The sequence below is a fragment of the Protobothrops mucrosquamatus genome, unplaced genomic scaffold, assembly GCF_001527695.2.
Source record: "Protobothrops mucrosquamatus isolate PMUCROS unplaced genomic scaffold, P.Mucros_1.0 scaffold1133, whole genome shotgun sequence".
Classification (NCBI taxonomy): domain Eukaryota; kingdom Metazoa; phylum Chordata; class Lepidosauria; order Squamata; family Viperidae; genus Protobothrops; species Protobothrops mucrosquamatus.
This window is the reverse complement of record NW_015387351.1, coordinates 16,804-30,536: the sequence shown is the minus strand read 5'-3', so window position 1 is coordinate 30,536 and position 13,733 is coordinate 16,804. Positions and strand designations below refer to the sequence as shown.

Genomic DNA, 13,733 nt, shown 5'->3' with positions numbered 1-13,733 from the left:
TTAATTGTTGGCAGTTGTGTATCTGAAATCAAGCATCTTTAAGTAGACAGAGAACATCTCTGTAGAATCAACCTTTACTTTAGATTAAAAATAAGGATCTCTCCAGGATAAGTGCTTGATTATTTCCATTATGAGGGGTCCTTGGTGCTCTCTGAGCTCGCTTGTTTTCCGGCAGATGTTTCATTATGGATGATGTTATCTAGTTTGCGCAATGGAACATCAGCAAGAAAATAACCAAGCTCAGAAAGCATCAAGGACCCCTCATTTGAACCCTGAGCTAGCAATATTCTCATCAGGATTTCCATTATTTCATTAATGCTGAAAAGAAATATTAAACACTGAATATGCAAGGCTCTAAGAACATCCCCATGGAATGTGAAATTTTCAAAATCACTTCAATCCATATTAAAAAAAAGAATTTCCTTGCTTGGAAATAGCTACTCTTAGCTGTAAGGTTTCTACAAAGCACATAGTAAGATTGTGGCTCAGTCATGCTTGTCCTCTTTTGTTTTTTGGCGTAAGGAAAATCCAATAGCTCTGGAAATCATCAAGGTGGTGTACAGAAATATTCATTTTTTTCACTGTGTGATACACAACAGTTGTAATTATATACAGAAGATGTTCTGAAGTGGCATTCAATATTTGCCTAGTGATTTCCTTATATAGAGATTCTAAAACTACCCTTGGCTGCTCAAGAGCTCTGTAAATTCTGTTTTACTTTTGTTTGTATGAATGATTGAGAGAGAGATTGTAAATCAAGCACTTCTCCAGCCTAGATCTTCAAAAATATAACTAATGAATTAAAATTGTTATACACAGAAACAACCTCAACAAAAGTGAGGAGCTCATTAAAATTAGAAAATACACAGGTTCAGAGAAGAATAATATTTTTGTGTTGTAAAACAATCAGAAAAAAGCAATTTCTGGATCGCATGAAAGTATATTTCTCCTGTTGTTTTTTTCTGTGAAATTAGAAAATCCAAGTTTGTGTTTTCATAACTAAGAATAAAGATTGCTGGGGCAGACAATCACATCATGACATGTTAATCAGTAGCTGTTTTCGTGTATTATTTATTGATTTACCAGATCTATAATGCTGTTCAACTCAAACAATGTGTCGTTGGGTGGTATACAATAAGAAAAAAATAGCCCCCAAAAAAACAAAAAAACACATAACATTAAAACATACAGTATATAAATATAAAGGATTATTAGGACATTTCCATTCTTAAACTGTGTGGAACCTTTCTGGATGCAATTTGAATGTTTTTTCTCCTTGGCAGTATCAACCACCTGAATCCATGGAGCACCTCTTGTGCATGCCTACACACTCTCCCTGACTCTTACTATTCCCCTAAGTGCCTTCCCTGACTGATGGAACGCCTCTTGCATGCATCCATGCATCAGCCATCTATGAATCTACTTATAGTGATTATACAACAATAAATGTCATAGGCAGATAATATCATAGACTAGAAAAAAAGGCAAAAGTAACACACAAACTAACAACTATGATTTATAATTGTTATATGTCAGAACAAAGATAAAATTTGCAGCCCTTCTCTAAGTAGTGTCTCTGATCATGTATGTTTCACAATTTAAACATGTCATTAAAACAATCTATCAGACTGATGAAATAAAGATCATGTAGTATTTCACAACATGTCATTAAAAGGTAATGATGTTAAAGATTAGGAGCTTTTAATTACCTTTACCCTGATGTTGAAAGCATTTATTAGTGGATACCACCACTCTAAAATCAGTCATAGATCTATGGGATCCCATGTTGTTTTGTCTGTTCAGCCACTGAGCAGATTTATTTTTAACTCAGCCGCAGGATATCCAAAATTGGGGTTGGATGGGGGAAAATAAGGGTGGGTTTTTTTCATTTGCAAGTTTGAGTTTCTGCAGAGGTTGTATATGTTTTCCTATTGGAAGGAACCTGCCTCACTCTCCTTCTTTAGTCAGTTTCTCCATACTTGTATTCAGACGTGCAGCTACCTTTGTGTTTTAGAGTGATCTTTTATTTTCACCATGCAAGGATAGAACGAAATCTGGAAAAGCTGTACTGCTTCTTTCCTGCCTCCATTTATGATGGCATAAATGAGCTCGGCCTCCTGTAATCATCTATGAGTCTTGGGTTTTGGTGTCTATGTTTCTGTGGGTCTTGGTCATATAGAAATCATCATCCACACATGTGCATTCCTCTTGCACATATTTATGCTGGATGCCTAGAAGCTGCAAGGAAGCTACAGTGACATGGCACCATGGGTAGCATTCTGGAAATAAACAACTGTATAGAACTCTGTATGCCAAGCGCCCATGCTCAAAGTCTATTAGCTTATCTTTTTTTTGGGAACAATTATGATCTCTGTTAGGAGCCCTAAAGAATCACTTTATGATTAGGATGTTGCCTTTTGCCTAGAAAAAAGTTATTGACTTGTCTTTGCTTCATGTTCTACACAGGCCTACAGCAAGATATCCAAGATGGAAGACATCCAAGCTGATTGGGACGATATTCTGCTTTCAGGCATCCTAGATAACTATACTGATTACATGAATGATACTTTAGATTTCCTAGGTGTATATGCAGAACCTTGCAAATTACAGCATACAACAGTTGCAATAAAATATATTGTAGCATTTATCTATTTCCTGGTTTGCATTTTGAGTCTCGTGGGCAATTCCTTGGTGATTCTGGTGGTGAGCTACAGCAAAGGAAATCATTCTGTTACTGATGTTTATCTCCTGAACCTGGCTATTGCCGACCTTCTCTTTGCAGTCACCTTGCCCATCTGGGCTGTGTATCGAGCTCATGAGTGGATCTTTGGCACTTTCATGTGCAAAATCACCTCGGTTCTGAAAGAAGTCAACTTCTACAGTGGTGTCCTCCTACTGGCCTTTATCAGTTTTGATCGTTATTTAGCAATAGTTTATGCTACTCGGGCAGCCACTCAGAAGAGGCACTGGGTCAAATTTGTCTGCATCGGCATCTGGCTATTCGCCTTCCTCTTCTCGCTCCCTGTGATCCGCTTCCGGGAAGTTTTTACAGACTCAAATTCCCCTCACAGGGTTTGTTATGAGAACATTGGCGGGAATCAAACAACTAAATGGAGGGTAGTATTGAGAATTTTACCACAGGTGTTTGGATTCCTCCTCCCCTTGACAATCATGATGATTTGCTACGGAATAACAGTGCACAGACTCTACCAGACGAAGAACAAGCAAAAGAAGAAGGCAATGAAAGTAATCTTGGCTGTAGTGCTGGTCTTTGTGATCTGTTGGCTACCCTACAACATCGCCCTGCTTTTTGATACTTTGCTGAGGATTGGAGTCATTACTGAGACCTGCTCAGTTCAAGAAAGTATTGACAATGCTCTATCAGGTACTGAGATTTTGGGAGTTGCTCACAGTTGTATCAACCCCATCATATACGCCTTTATAGGACAGAAATTCCGGAACAACTTCCTCAAGATCTTGGTCTCACAACGTATCATCAGCAAAGAGATCCTGATTCGATATAGGAAGGGATCCAGCTTTTCAACTTCCTCTGGTAACACTTCAACTACCCTGTAATAAACTTCCCTGCCAGAAGAAAAGGCGACTGAATACATTCTCTGGCTGGGCAACCTGGCATCTTCCATGGTGATACATCAAGAACTGTAGAGATCGCTCTTTGCTTTGATTTGAGAATGCTATTAATGTCGTTTTAAAAAGCTCTGTTTATTTGTCTGAAAAGACATTTCTCCAAGTTATGGGACTGGTCTTTTGATTTCCTTCCTTCCCATAATTTTTATCACTTTTCTTATTTTAATATAGTGGTTTAGTACATTGGCTCTGTAAACAATATATTAGGAACTCTACATACATTGATATAAAAACTTGGCTTATGGATCGCAATTGAACAGACTTTGCATATAATCAAACTACATTTAGGATTTGTCTGTTAAACAGAGGTTTTACTGCAAACGGATCCATTTATATCAAATTATTACACAAATGACCTAACTTTAATCACATGACTTGCATTTGGTTTTAAGAGAAATTTGGATTTAATGGTCCCGTCCTCAACCACATAATAAGAAAGGGGAGGAAAGTTTTTTGTTTTTTATTTTAAATAAGCTGTAATTGGCCACAAGTGCAACTGCAGGACAAACAGGCTGAATATCTGAATATCTGTTAAATCAATTAATAGTTCCTTCTGCTGGTAGAAGGTGCTTTGTAAATGACTCAGGCAGTTCTGTTAAGAAAGAATTGCCTTCGACATCTTTCTATAATCACTCTATTTGTATCAATTCTAACAAACAATTTTAATCCTAATGCGTCACAGACAAAGTGCAATAACTCAGCCTACCACATGTTCCATAATTTGTCCCATGTTTTCTATGAATGCTGCCGTAGAATCCATAAGTAATAATTGTAACACATCCAAAATAATTTAACCTGTAAATCGGCATACCTTTGAGCCAGAAAGACATTTTCCTCAACACAATATTCAGAGAAAGAACAAAATATGGAACAAAATATGCGGCTGGATAGTGTGTTTCATACTATTTTAGCACTACTTGACTTCCATTCTCTTATTATTGAATTTACATGGCAGCTCTTCATTGTTTTCATATATATGATTTTGTAGCTGGGAGAAGTCCTTTTGAACTTTGATCTGAACCAGAGATGCTGTCCTCTCAAGTTCCATCTTTTCATGATTAATACCCCAGAGGAATTACTTAAATTCTGTGATATTGTTCAAATGGGAGAATTTAAACAGAAGACCTTATATAACCATTGGGTTTTCCACAATCTTATGTTTTGCTGATTAATGGCAGAGCCTAGCATTAGGCTGAATGAGGCTATCACTGCTGGTGTTGACATAGAAGATGTAGACCAGGGGTCTTCAAACTTGGCCCTTTTATAACTTGTGGACTTCAACTCCCAAAATTCCTCAGCCAGCATGCCTGGCCGAGGAATTCTGGGAGTTGAAGTCCACAAGTCATAAAAGGGCCAAGTTTGAAGATCCCTGATGTAGACAGTAGAAATATCCTGTGCCTCCGACTGCATAACGAGTGGAAATTTGTCTAGCTTTTATTAGCTTATTAATAAGTAATTAGGGGCTTTTGTAAGCTATGAATTAACTTTAGACCCAGCTATTAGTTGTCCTTTTGCCTGCTAGGGACACTTTTTAACACCTGTCAGCAAGAACTAGAGGGGTCAACCATAAGCACTCCATAGGCTGGCCAATATCTGCTATATGGACTAACAGATTATAGATTTGTCACTTAGCTAAGCATCTTGCAAACAAACCCATTACTGGATTCAAGGAAGGTGACATGAAATTTAGCTTAAGCAATGGTTAGAGCTGTCTGGACAAGGATCTGTAGAAGTGCAAAGTTTATAATTAGTATAATAAAAAACATACTGAGGGGTAATCAATGTATATGATAATGAAGTAGGGTTAACTAATTAACAGGGTATTATGGGATGACTTTGTTTTGGGCATGTGTGTGATTGTCGAGTAACTTTGTAACCAATTGGCAATTCTCTTACTTTAGTTTCCAGTGGTAAATTGTATAAAAATAACTGAGCCTGATTTCTGGGTGTGAAACTCAGAAGTGTCCTCTTCTGCTTCTGTACAGAAATAAAAGAGTTTTGTCTTTCCTTGATCTTGTGTGGACATTGGCTTCTTCACACTGTGTTCTTGTACCTAGCCAGCCTTCTGGCCAACACTATAGCAATTTAGCAGATAGTGGTACAGCTAATGTGGGAATCTGGACTGAATGGTCTTATGTTCTGCATAATACATAATCAAACATTTGTCTCTTATTCCTCTCTGCCATTCCATGCAGTTCAATTGCTTCTCTGCTCCTAATCTTTTAGAACAAACTCTTTGCTAGTCTGGGGAAGGAAATATTCTAAACACTTTCTGTTTCACAATTTAAATTCACTCCAGTGACAGAACACTAAGGAATGCAGCTCTTACGCTAAGTGCCTTACTTGAAAGTATGCAGTGTTTGTTCCAGAAAAGGTTAAACTATTTAAAAAGTTTAAATAAAAGAAAGCCTCTCTAACCATGCACATGATGTGGTTTTTCCCCCCCCAATTATGTTTCAAAAATTAAGATTTTTAAAAACAATAACCAAAAAACATTCTGTTAGGTCCCCAAACATATTGACCTGTCACAATCATCTGCTGCTATTTAGATGGTTGCTTGGTGGCTATTGAACTGTAGGCTGGAACACAGAAGTCAAGATATGTTTGTTTTGTTTCAGTAAGAATACAGTATTTCTTTTCCTGCTCTATACAACCATATCTCGACTCAATTTCCAGACTAAACAGACACTAAAATTCTTCTAAATTTCTGGAGCTGAAGGTCAAATGTTGGTTATGGGCTATAATGCATGCTTGGAGGTATAGCTAGAGTCAATCTGAGATCAATCCATTTTTTCTAAAATTCCCCAACAAATATTTGAAGAAAGCAATAGGAATGACAAAAGAGTTCTGAGTGAGACAAAGGAGAGAGATTTGAATCAAAGAAATGTTAAATGCATGTGATTAATTGTCGTCTACTGCTGAAAAATTTGTCATAGTATTACTGAATATTTGTTGGTCAAGCATTTAGCAAGCTCCTGGAGTGTGGTCTTGAGACAAACTGTAACACAGAACAAGCAAAACCACATTTTACAACACAAAATGATTTTTGTGCACCAGTCAGAAAGTGATTTTGCAGCTCTAAAAAATACATGGAAAAATAAGTTTTAGAAATGACAAGTCACTTCTGAAGTGATTGTGATGTAATACTAATAAATCCAATCTTCTCAAGACAAGTTAATGAGTGATCTTCTATTCCAGCATTCATGCCACCCAAATGCTCTTGATAAGAAATATTTGATTTAAGAAATATTTTCCTGTCCCCTGTTCTCAGTATCTATTAATCAGAGGTATACTGCCACAGACATATAGATTTCATCTCAGTGATTGATCACACATGAGTTTCTTCCCAAATGAGCATCTCCAGGAGCATGCAAGACCGTTTTGGGGCTGATTATACTTACATGACTTTACATACATAGTCTGTAAACAAACACTTCCAAGAGGATTATGTATGTGCTGTAACCACCTTTCCCCAAAGGATCACATGTATCTTATGAGTCAGAGACAGGAAAACTGCATCTCCCCCATCTCTTTCTTTACATCTTTATTCTATCTTAATATTGCTGCCTTTAATGCTGTTCATCTAATTATTACTGCTTATTTCATTAGAGTGCTAATTTCTCTTGTTGAAAGAAAAATCTTCAGGTCCAGTTCAAGCCGGGAATAAACAAAATGGAGACAGCTTAGGAAAGAAGGTTCTGTTTATTGAAGAACAGAACCAACAGCATGTATTTCTGGGAAAGCTGACAAAATGGAGTTGGGATAGATAGATAGGAGTTGGGATAGATGGGCCTTTATACCTTCTTTGGGCTTTGTATTTGAGGTTCTTCCTGTTCCTGTCCTTGGGAGTCTTTGTTTTTCTAATCTTATCAGCTTGAACTTTCTCTGGGATTCTGGCTGAAGGCATTTTGCTTATGAATAGGTGGCCCAGTCTTTTTGAATGGGATTATCAAATCTGCATTTCTATAGAACTGGCCAGCTGAATTTCTGTTTGGGGGAGACTGGGGCTGGCTTCTGCCTAAGATCTCTCTATTATTCCTTTGGGGAAGTATAATATTCTGCCTCTTTTAATATTCCCCAAAATATTTCCTTCTCGGGGGGAGGGTGCTGACTTCCTACACCCTGTTCAGGTGATCTTCTACTGTAATTCTAAATGAATTTCTTATAATGTTATTAAGTAAAAGCACAATTGCCCAATTCTATGCTTTCTCTCTAACTGGATAGGGTGGGTACATGTGTTAAAAATAAAAAACAGTGCTAAGAGCACAGGGAGATACAAACAGAAGACAGCATTAGTGCATTGTAAATTTCTCTATGAATAAGTCAGGAAAGTTGCAAAATAAGAGGCTCATCTAAAAGCCCTTCTGTTTCTTTGTATGATCTTCTTCCATAGTTCCAAGTTTATATTGTTGATGGTTGCCAAATCATACCTCTCCTTTTCTCATACTTCACCTAGAGATATCAGTGAATCATTGAGGCTCAGAGGTGCCCGTTTGAATAAGAGCATATAAAAGGCACAAAGCATATTGTTTACATTCTGTAATCCTTGAGCAAAATGGTCGTCACATTTTGCAGCACACTGTAATACCTGATGTTTCATTCATTCCAATAGTTTGCCTTGCCTTGCCTTGCCTTGCCTTGCCTTGCCCTGCCTTGCCCTTGCCCTTGCCCTTGCCCTTGCCCTTGCCCTTGCCCTTGCCCTTGTCCTGGCCCTAGCCCTGGCCTTGCCTTTCTGTCTTTCCCCAATTCTACAGCAGTCTTCCCAACCTGGTAGTTGCATGGCTACCTAGGAAATTCAGAGAGGTGCAACTCTCAAGGATCCACCCTGCAAAGGTTATTTTACAGGCACTAGAACAGCGGAGATATCCACTTGCTAAACTGTGTAAGCAATTTCCTGTTGCTTTATTCACCAGTTCTGTGAGGAAGTACTTAGAAGGATCTGATATTCTTTTCTGGCTACTGTGGAGGAAGGATTTTCAAGGGTCAGTTGCTCTTGGGAAGGTTGAACCTTGAGACTCAAATTTGTGTATTGGTAAAAGGACTCTCCAGAGCAGGCAGGTAAGTAAAGAACATACTCTTGCTCATTTTACATAACAGTGGAATGAATAAGCAGGAAATTGGAGAACCTAAGAGTGGAATTGAGGGTGAGCAGGAATTATTTGGTTAAATGAATTCTGTGGACAGAGTTTTGGACACTAAGGCTATTAAAACTCAAGCTGTACTCCCTTTATGCCCCCAAATGCAATTATTACAAAGCTAGAGTACCTTTCCCCAATCTAGTGCCCTCCAGGTGAGTTGGACTACAGTTCTCTTCATATGCAGTCAAAATATTTATGGGATTCTGGAAGACATTTGTTGAATGAATCTGGAGGTTATCAAACTGGGAAAGGCTATTGTAGAAGATGAAACATTTTGATGAAAAGATGGTTAGTGGACATAGAGACTATTGCTCTAGCGTATCTGTAATTAAGTGTCAAATATTTCATAAGGTGGATTCCCTTTATATGATTATGTATTTTGCTTACACAATCAATCTTACCAATAGAGTAATTGAAGCAGCAGCAGGGGTATCTTTTCATGGAAAAGGAGACAGAAAGCTACTGGACTTGTAATGACCAGGGCAGAAAATAAAGGTAATTCTTGACTTACAACAAGTCATTCAGTGACCGTTCAAAGTTACAAAGGCACTGAAAAAAGTGACTTATGACTGTTTTTCACAAACTGTGAACAAAATTCAGACTCTTGGCAACTGACTCATATTTATGATGGTTTACAGTGTCCCGGGATCAAGTGATCACCTTTTTGTGACCTCCCAATAAGCAACGTCAATCTGGTAGCCAGTTTCACTTAACAACCATGTTACTAACTTAAAAAATGGAGCAATTCACTTAGCAACTGTGGCAAGAAAAGTCGCAAAATGGGCATAAATGACTTAATGACTGCGTTGCTTAGCAACAAAAATTAGGGCTCCATTGTGGTTGTAAGTCGAAGACTACCTATGTGCATGTTTATGTTGAACTTAAAAGCCTTGATCTATTAAATCCTATGATTTATAGTGATTGGTCATATTGTCTGACTCCAATATCTGATTGGAGAAGGCTAGATAACCTGTGTGCTACCTCTCCCAATTCTACTTCTCCTGCTTTCCCCAATCCACACAACCCTTCTTGTGCACGTTGCCCGCATAGCCACTCTGATCCTGTCCATCCTCTAAGTCCTTTTCCTGATCAATGCAGCACCTGGTGCGTACCCCCATGTATTCTTCCTCTATGAATCTATTATTATATAATGAATATAATGAAAACTTCATAAACAGAGGAAATGAGAGAGGGGGGGAAACACATACACAAACTAACAACTATGCTTTGTAATTGTTATATTCTTTATATGTCAGAACCAACAAGGGCAAAATTGACGGTCCTTCTGTAGGCAGTGTCCCTGATCAATATTTACATGTCATTAAAAATCCCCAATATCTGTCAGATTGAAATGAAGAATACCTTGATGTTAAAAGCATCTATTTTGGGATATCGATAATTTTGGCCATTTTCTGGTGAGGTCCTTGCACCACTCTAAAATCAGTCCCAGATCTATGGGATCCCATGTTGTTTTGTGTGTTTAGCCGCTGAGCAGATTTACTTTTAACTCAGCCACAAGGTATACAAAATTGGGGTTGGATAGGGGAAAATAAGGGTGTTTTATTTTTTCATTTGCAAGTTTGAGTTTCTGCAGAGGTTGTACATGTTTTTCTATTGGAAGGAACCTGCTTCAATCCCCATCCTTAGTCAGCTTCTCCATACTTCTGTTCAGAAGTCAGCTACCTTTATGTTTTAGAGCAGGGGTAGTCAACCTTGGCTCTTTTATGACTTGTGGACTTCAATTTGAAGTCCATGAGTCATAAAAGAGCCAAGGTTGACTACCCCTGTTTTAGAATGATCTTTTACTTTGACCATATGAGGATAGAATAAAACCTGGAAAAGCTGCACTGCTTCTCTTCTGCCTCCATTTATGATGCTATAAATGAACTTGGGCTCCTATAGTCATCTGTGTGTTCCACTGGGTCTTGGTCATGTGGACGTCATCATCCACACATGTGCATTCCTTCTGCACATATTTAGGCTAGATGCCTAGAAGCTGCAAGGAACCTACAGTGACTAGGCATCATTAGCAGGGAGGCAGGGCTTGCTTCACGAGATAAGCGTTCTGGAATTTAGCAACTGTATAGAACTCTGTATGCCCAGTGCCCATGCTCAAAGTCTATTAGCTTATTTTTCTTTTTAACAATTATGATCTCTGTTAGGAGCCCTAAAGAATCACTTTATGATTAGAATGTTGCCTTTTGCCTAGAAAAAAGTTATTGACTTATCTTTGCTTCATGTTCTACACAGGCCTACAGCAAGATATCCAAGATGGAAGACATCCAAGGCGATCAGGAGGATTTGATGTTTTCAGGCATCCTAGATAACTATAGTGAATATGCAAATGATAGTTTAGATTTCCTAGGTGCACTTACAGAAGTTTGCAGTTTACGAGATAAAACAGTTACAGTAAAATATATTGTACCAGTTATCTATACATTGGTTTGCATTTTGAGTCTCGTGGGCAACTCCTTGGTGATTCTGGTGGTGAGCTACAGCAAAGAAAACCGTTCTGTTACTGATGTTTATATCCTGAACCTGGCTATTGCCGACCTTCTCTTTGCAGTCACCTTGCCCATCTGGGCTGTGTATCGAGCTCATGAGTGGATCTTTGGCACTTTCATGTGCAAAATCACCTCGGTTCTGAAAGAAGTCAACTTCTACAGTGGTGTCCTCCTACTGGCCTTTATCAGTTTTGATCGTTATTTGGCAATAGTTTATGCTACTCGGGCAGCCACTCAGAAGAGGCACTGGGTCAAATTTGTCTGCATCGGCATCTGGCTATTCGCCTTCTTCTTCTCGCTCCCTGTGATCCGCTTCCGGGAAGTTTTTAAAGTCTCAAATTCCTCTCACAGGGTTTGTTATGAGAACATTGGTGAGAATCAAACAACTAAATGGAGGGTAGTATTGAGAATTTTACCACAGGTGTTTGGATTCCTTCTCCCCTTGACAATCATGATGATTTGCTATGGAATAACAGTGCACAGACTCTACCAGTTGAAGAACAAGCAAAAGAAGAAGGCAATGAAAGTAATCTTGGCTGTAGTGCTGGTCTTTGTGATCTGTTGGCTACCCTACAACATCGCCCTGCTTTTTGATACTTTGCTGAGGATTGGAGTCATTACCGAGACCTGCTCAGTTCAAGAAAATATTGACAATGCCCTGTTAGGTACTGAGATTTTGGGAGTTGCTCACAGCTGTATCAACCCCATCATATACGCCTTTATAGGACAGAAATTCCGGAACAACTTCCTCAAGATCTTGGTCTCACAAGGTATCATCAGCAAAGAGATCCTGATTCGATATAGGAAGGGATCCAGCTTTTCAACTTCCTCTGTTAAAACTTCAACTACCTTGTAATAAACTTCCCTGCCAGAAGAAAAGGCGACTGAATATATTCTCTGGCTGGCATCTTCCATGGTGATACATCAAGAACTGTAGAGATCACTCTTTGCTTTGATTTGAGAATGCTATTAATGTTGTTTTTAAAAGCTCTGTTTATTTGTCTGAAAAGACATTTCTCTTTCCTATAATTGTTATCACTTTTCTTATTTTAATATAATATCTGTTTCATTAAAAAAAAAAACCAGTAAGGAAGCCAGACAGATAGAGTTAACCCAAGCTGTCCTTCATCGACAGAATCTGAATAAAATATATAACATTCTGAACATCTGAAAATAGTATTGTCTAAGAACAGGATATTGCCTTTTCGAACTAAGTCTGCCAGTTTGTTTCTATGGAATGTTTTGTAAATGGGACACAAAATCTGTTTTGTGTCCCATTTACAAAATCATCTACCAAAATGAAAATCTAGCATGCATTTTGGTAGATGAAGCCACCGTTTTCATTTGAGCTTTACTAAACAAAAACATTAGAGAAGTTGAAGTAGCAAAAATGTTTTTTCCCCTTTTACCTCTGTCATTTTTATATTGTACACTCTGTATGCTTGTTCATCTGAATAAAAATAATTTTGCCTGTGCAATTATAATTAGATTAATGCAGGTGTTTTTTTAAAAAAAATAATACAAAGACTTTCTATCCCAGTCTGAAGAAAAAATGGTATATGTCCTGTGAAGGGATGGGGGAGGGGGGCATTCATTCAGCACTGCTGAGTCTCCCACTTAATCAATATCAAAGCCCTGCTGAGCCACATATCTGTTGGGTAACCAGGGATATTTGTGGTCCTAGCATGAGCTCTCTAGATTGAATAGTTATTGCTGCCATTTGTTGGTGGTAATGGTGGGGAGAAAGTTTCTCTCCTTTTCTTCCCAGGGAATTTGTCATTTGTGTGTAGTATTTCAAATTTGAAAAACTGGCAGATATTAATGCACTTTGATTTTCCGTTTGTTTTTGTTTTTTGTTAGCCTTGTCTAGACAAGATATGTCTTATCAGATAAAATGCTGAATTAATAAAGATTCTTTCCTTGTCTATTTTATATCTCTTATATTTTCTGGGTATAAAGCACACAGTGAATTGTTTCTGAAACACACACAGCTGGCAGAACCATAAGAATTTTACATTTATATGAAATATTTTATATATCCTGAATATGTTATAACAACTTGCTCATTTGGAAGAATACCCCAGAGGAAAACTTCATGTAGTATACACTTTTTATTGAGAGCATTTAAAATTAGATAGAACCTGGTGCTTGGCATGTAGAAAACCGACACATTTCACAGTAGTACAAACTATACAATTTTATGCTTTGCTCCTTGGACTATTTCTATTTTTTCCAATAAATGCAGTTCAATTATGAACTGTGTCAGGTTCTGCACTTAGATGGAAAACCCAGATGCACAATTACAAGCCTGTGTCTGGCTCAACAATACTACTTTTGATTAGGAGTTGCCCAGAGTTAGTTGAAAGATGGGTGGCTATATAAATCAGGGGTACCAAGCCCTGGGCCACGGCCTATTAGGAACTGGATCCTGTCAGCAGCTTTC

At 38.1% G+C, this 13,733-nt stretch overlaps 2 protein-coding genes across 2 annotated transcripts; both read left to right on the top strand.

Annotated features, from left to right (window-relative positions):
* The first annotated feature begins 2,267 nt into the window (after positions 1-2,267).
* LOC107291484 (C-X-C chemokine receptor type 1-like) lies at positions 2,268-3,576 on the top strand. The gene is made up of 2 exons (XM_015820484.2): positions 2,268-2,307; positions 2,540-3,576. The coding sequence occupies exons 1-2, from the start codon at positions 2,268-2,270 to the stop codon at positions 3,574-3,576; spliced, it is 1,077 nt and encodes a 358-aa protein (XP_015675970.2).
* Positions 3,577-11,057: 7,481 nt separating this feature from the next.
* LOC107291483 (C-X-C chemokine receptor type 1-like) lies at positions 11,058-12,146 on the top strand. The gene has a single exon (XM_015820483.1). The coding sequence runs from the start codon at positions 11,058-11,060 to the stop codon at positions 12,144-12,146; it is 1,089 nt and encodes a 362-aa protein (XP_015675969.1).
* The last annotated feature ends 1,587 nt before the right edge of the window (positions 12,147-13,733 follow it).

What these genes read in the sequence shown, in the direction of transcription:
- LOC107291484 (XM_015820484.2), top strand. Translation starts at nt 2,268, where the DNA reads ATGGGTAGCATTCTGGAAATAAACAACTGTATAGAACTCT. An exon ending in AAACAACTGTATAGAACTCT is followed by an intron (nt 2,308 to 2,539) that starts GTATGCCAAGCG and finishes CAGGCATCCTAG; the next exon opens with ATAACTATACTGATTACATG.
- LOC107291483 (XM_015820483.1), top strand. Translation starts at nt 11,058, where the DNA reads ATGGAAGACATCCAAGGCGATCAGGAGGATTTGATGTTTTCAGGCATC.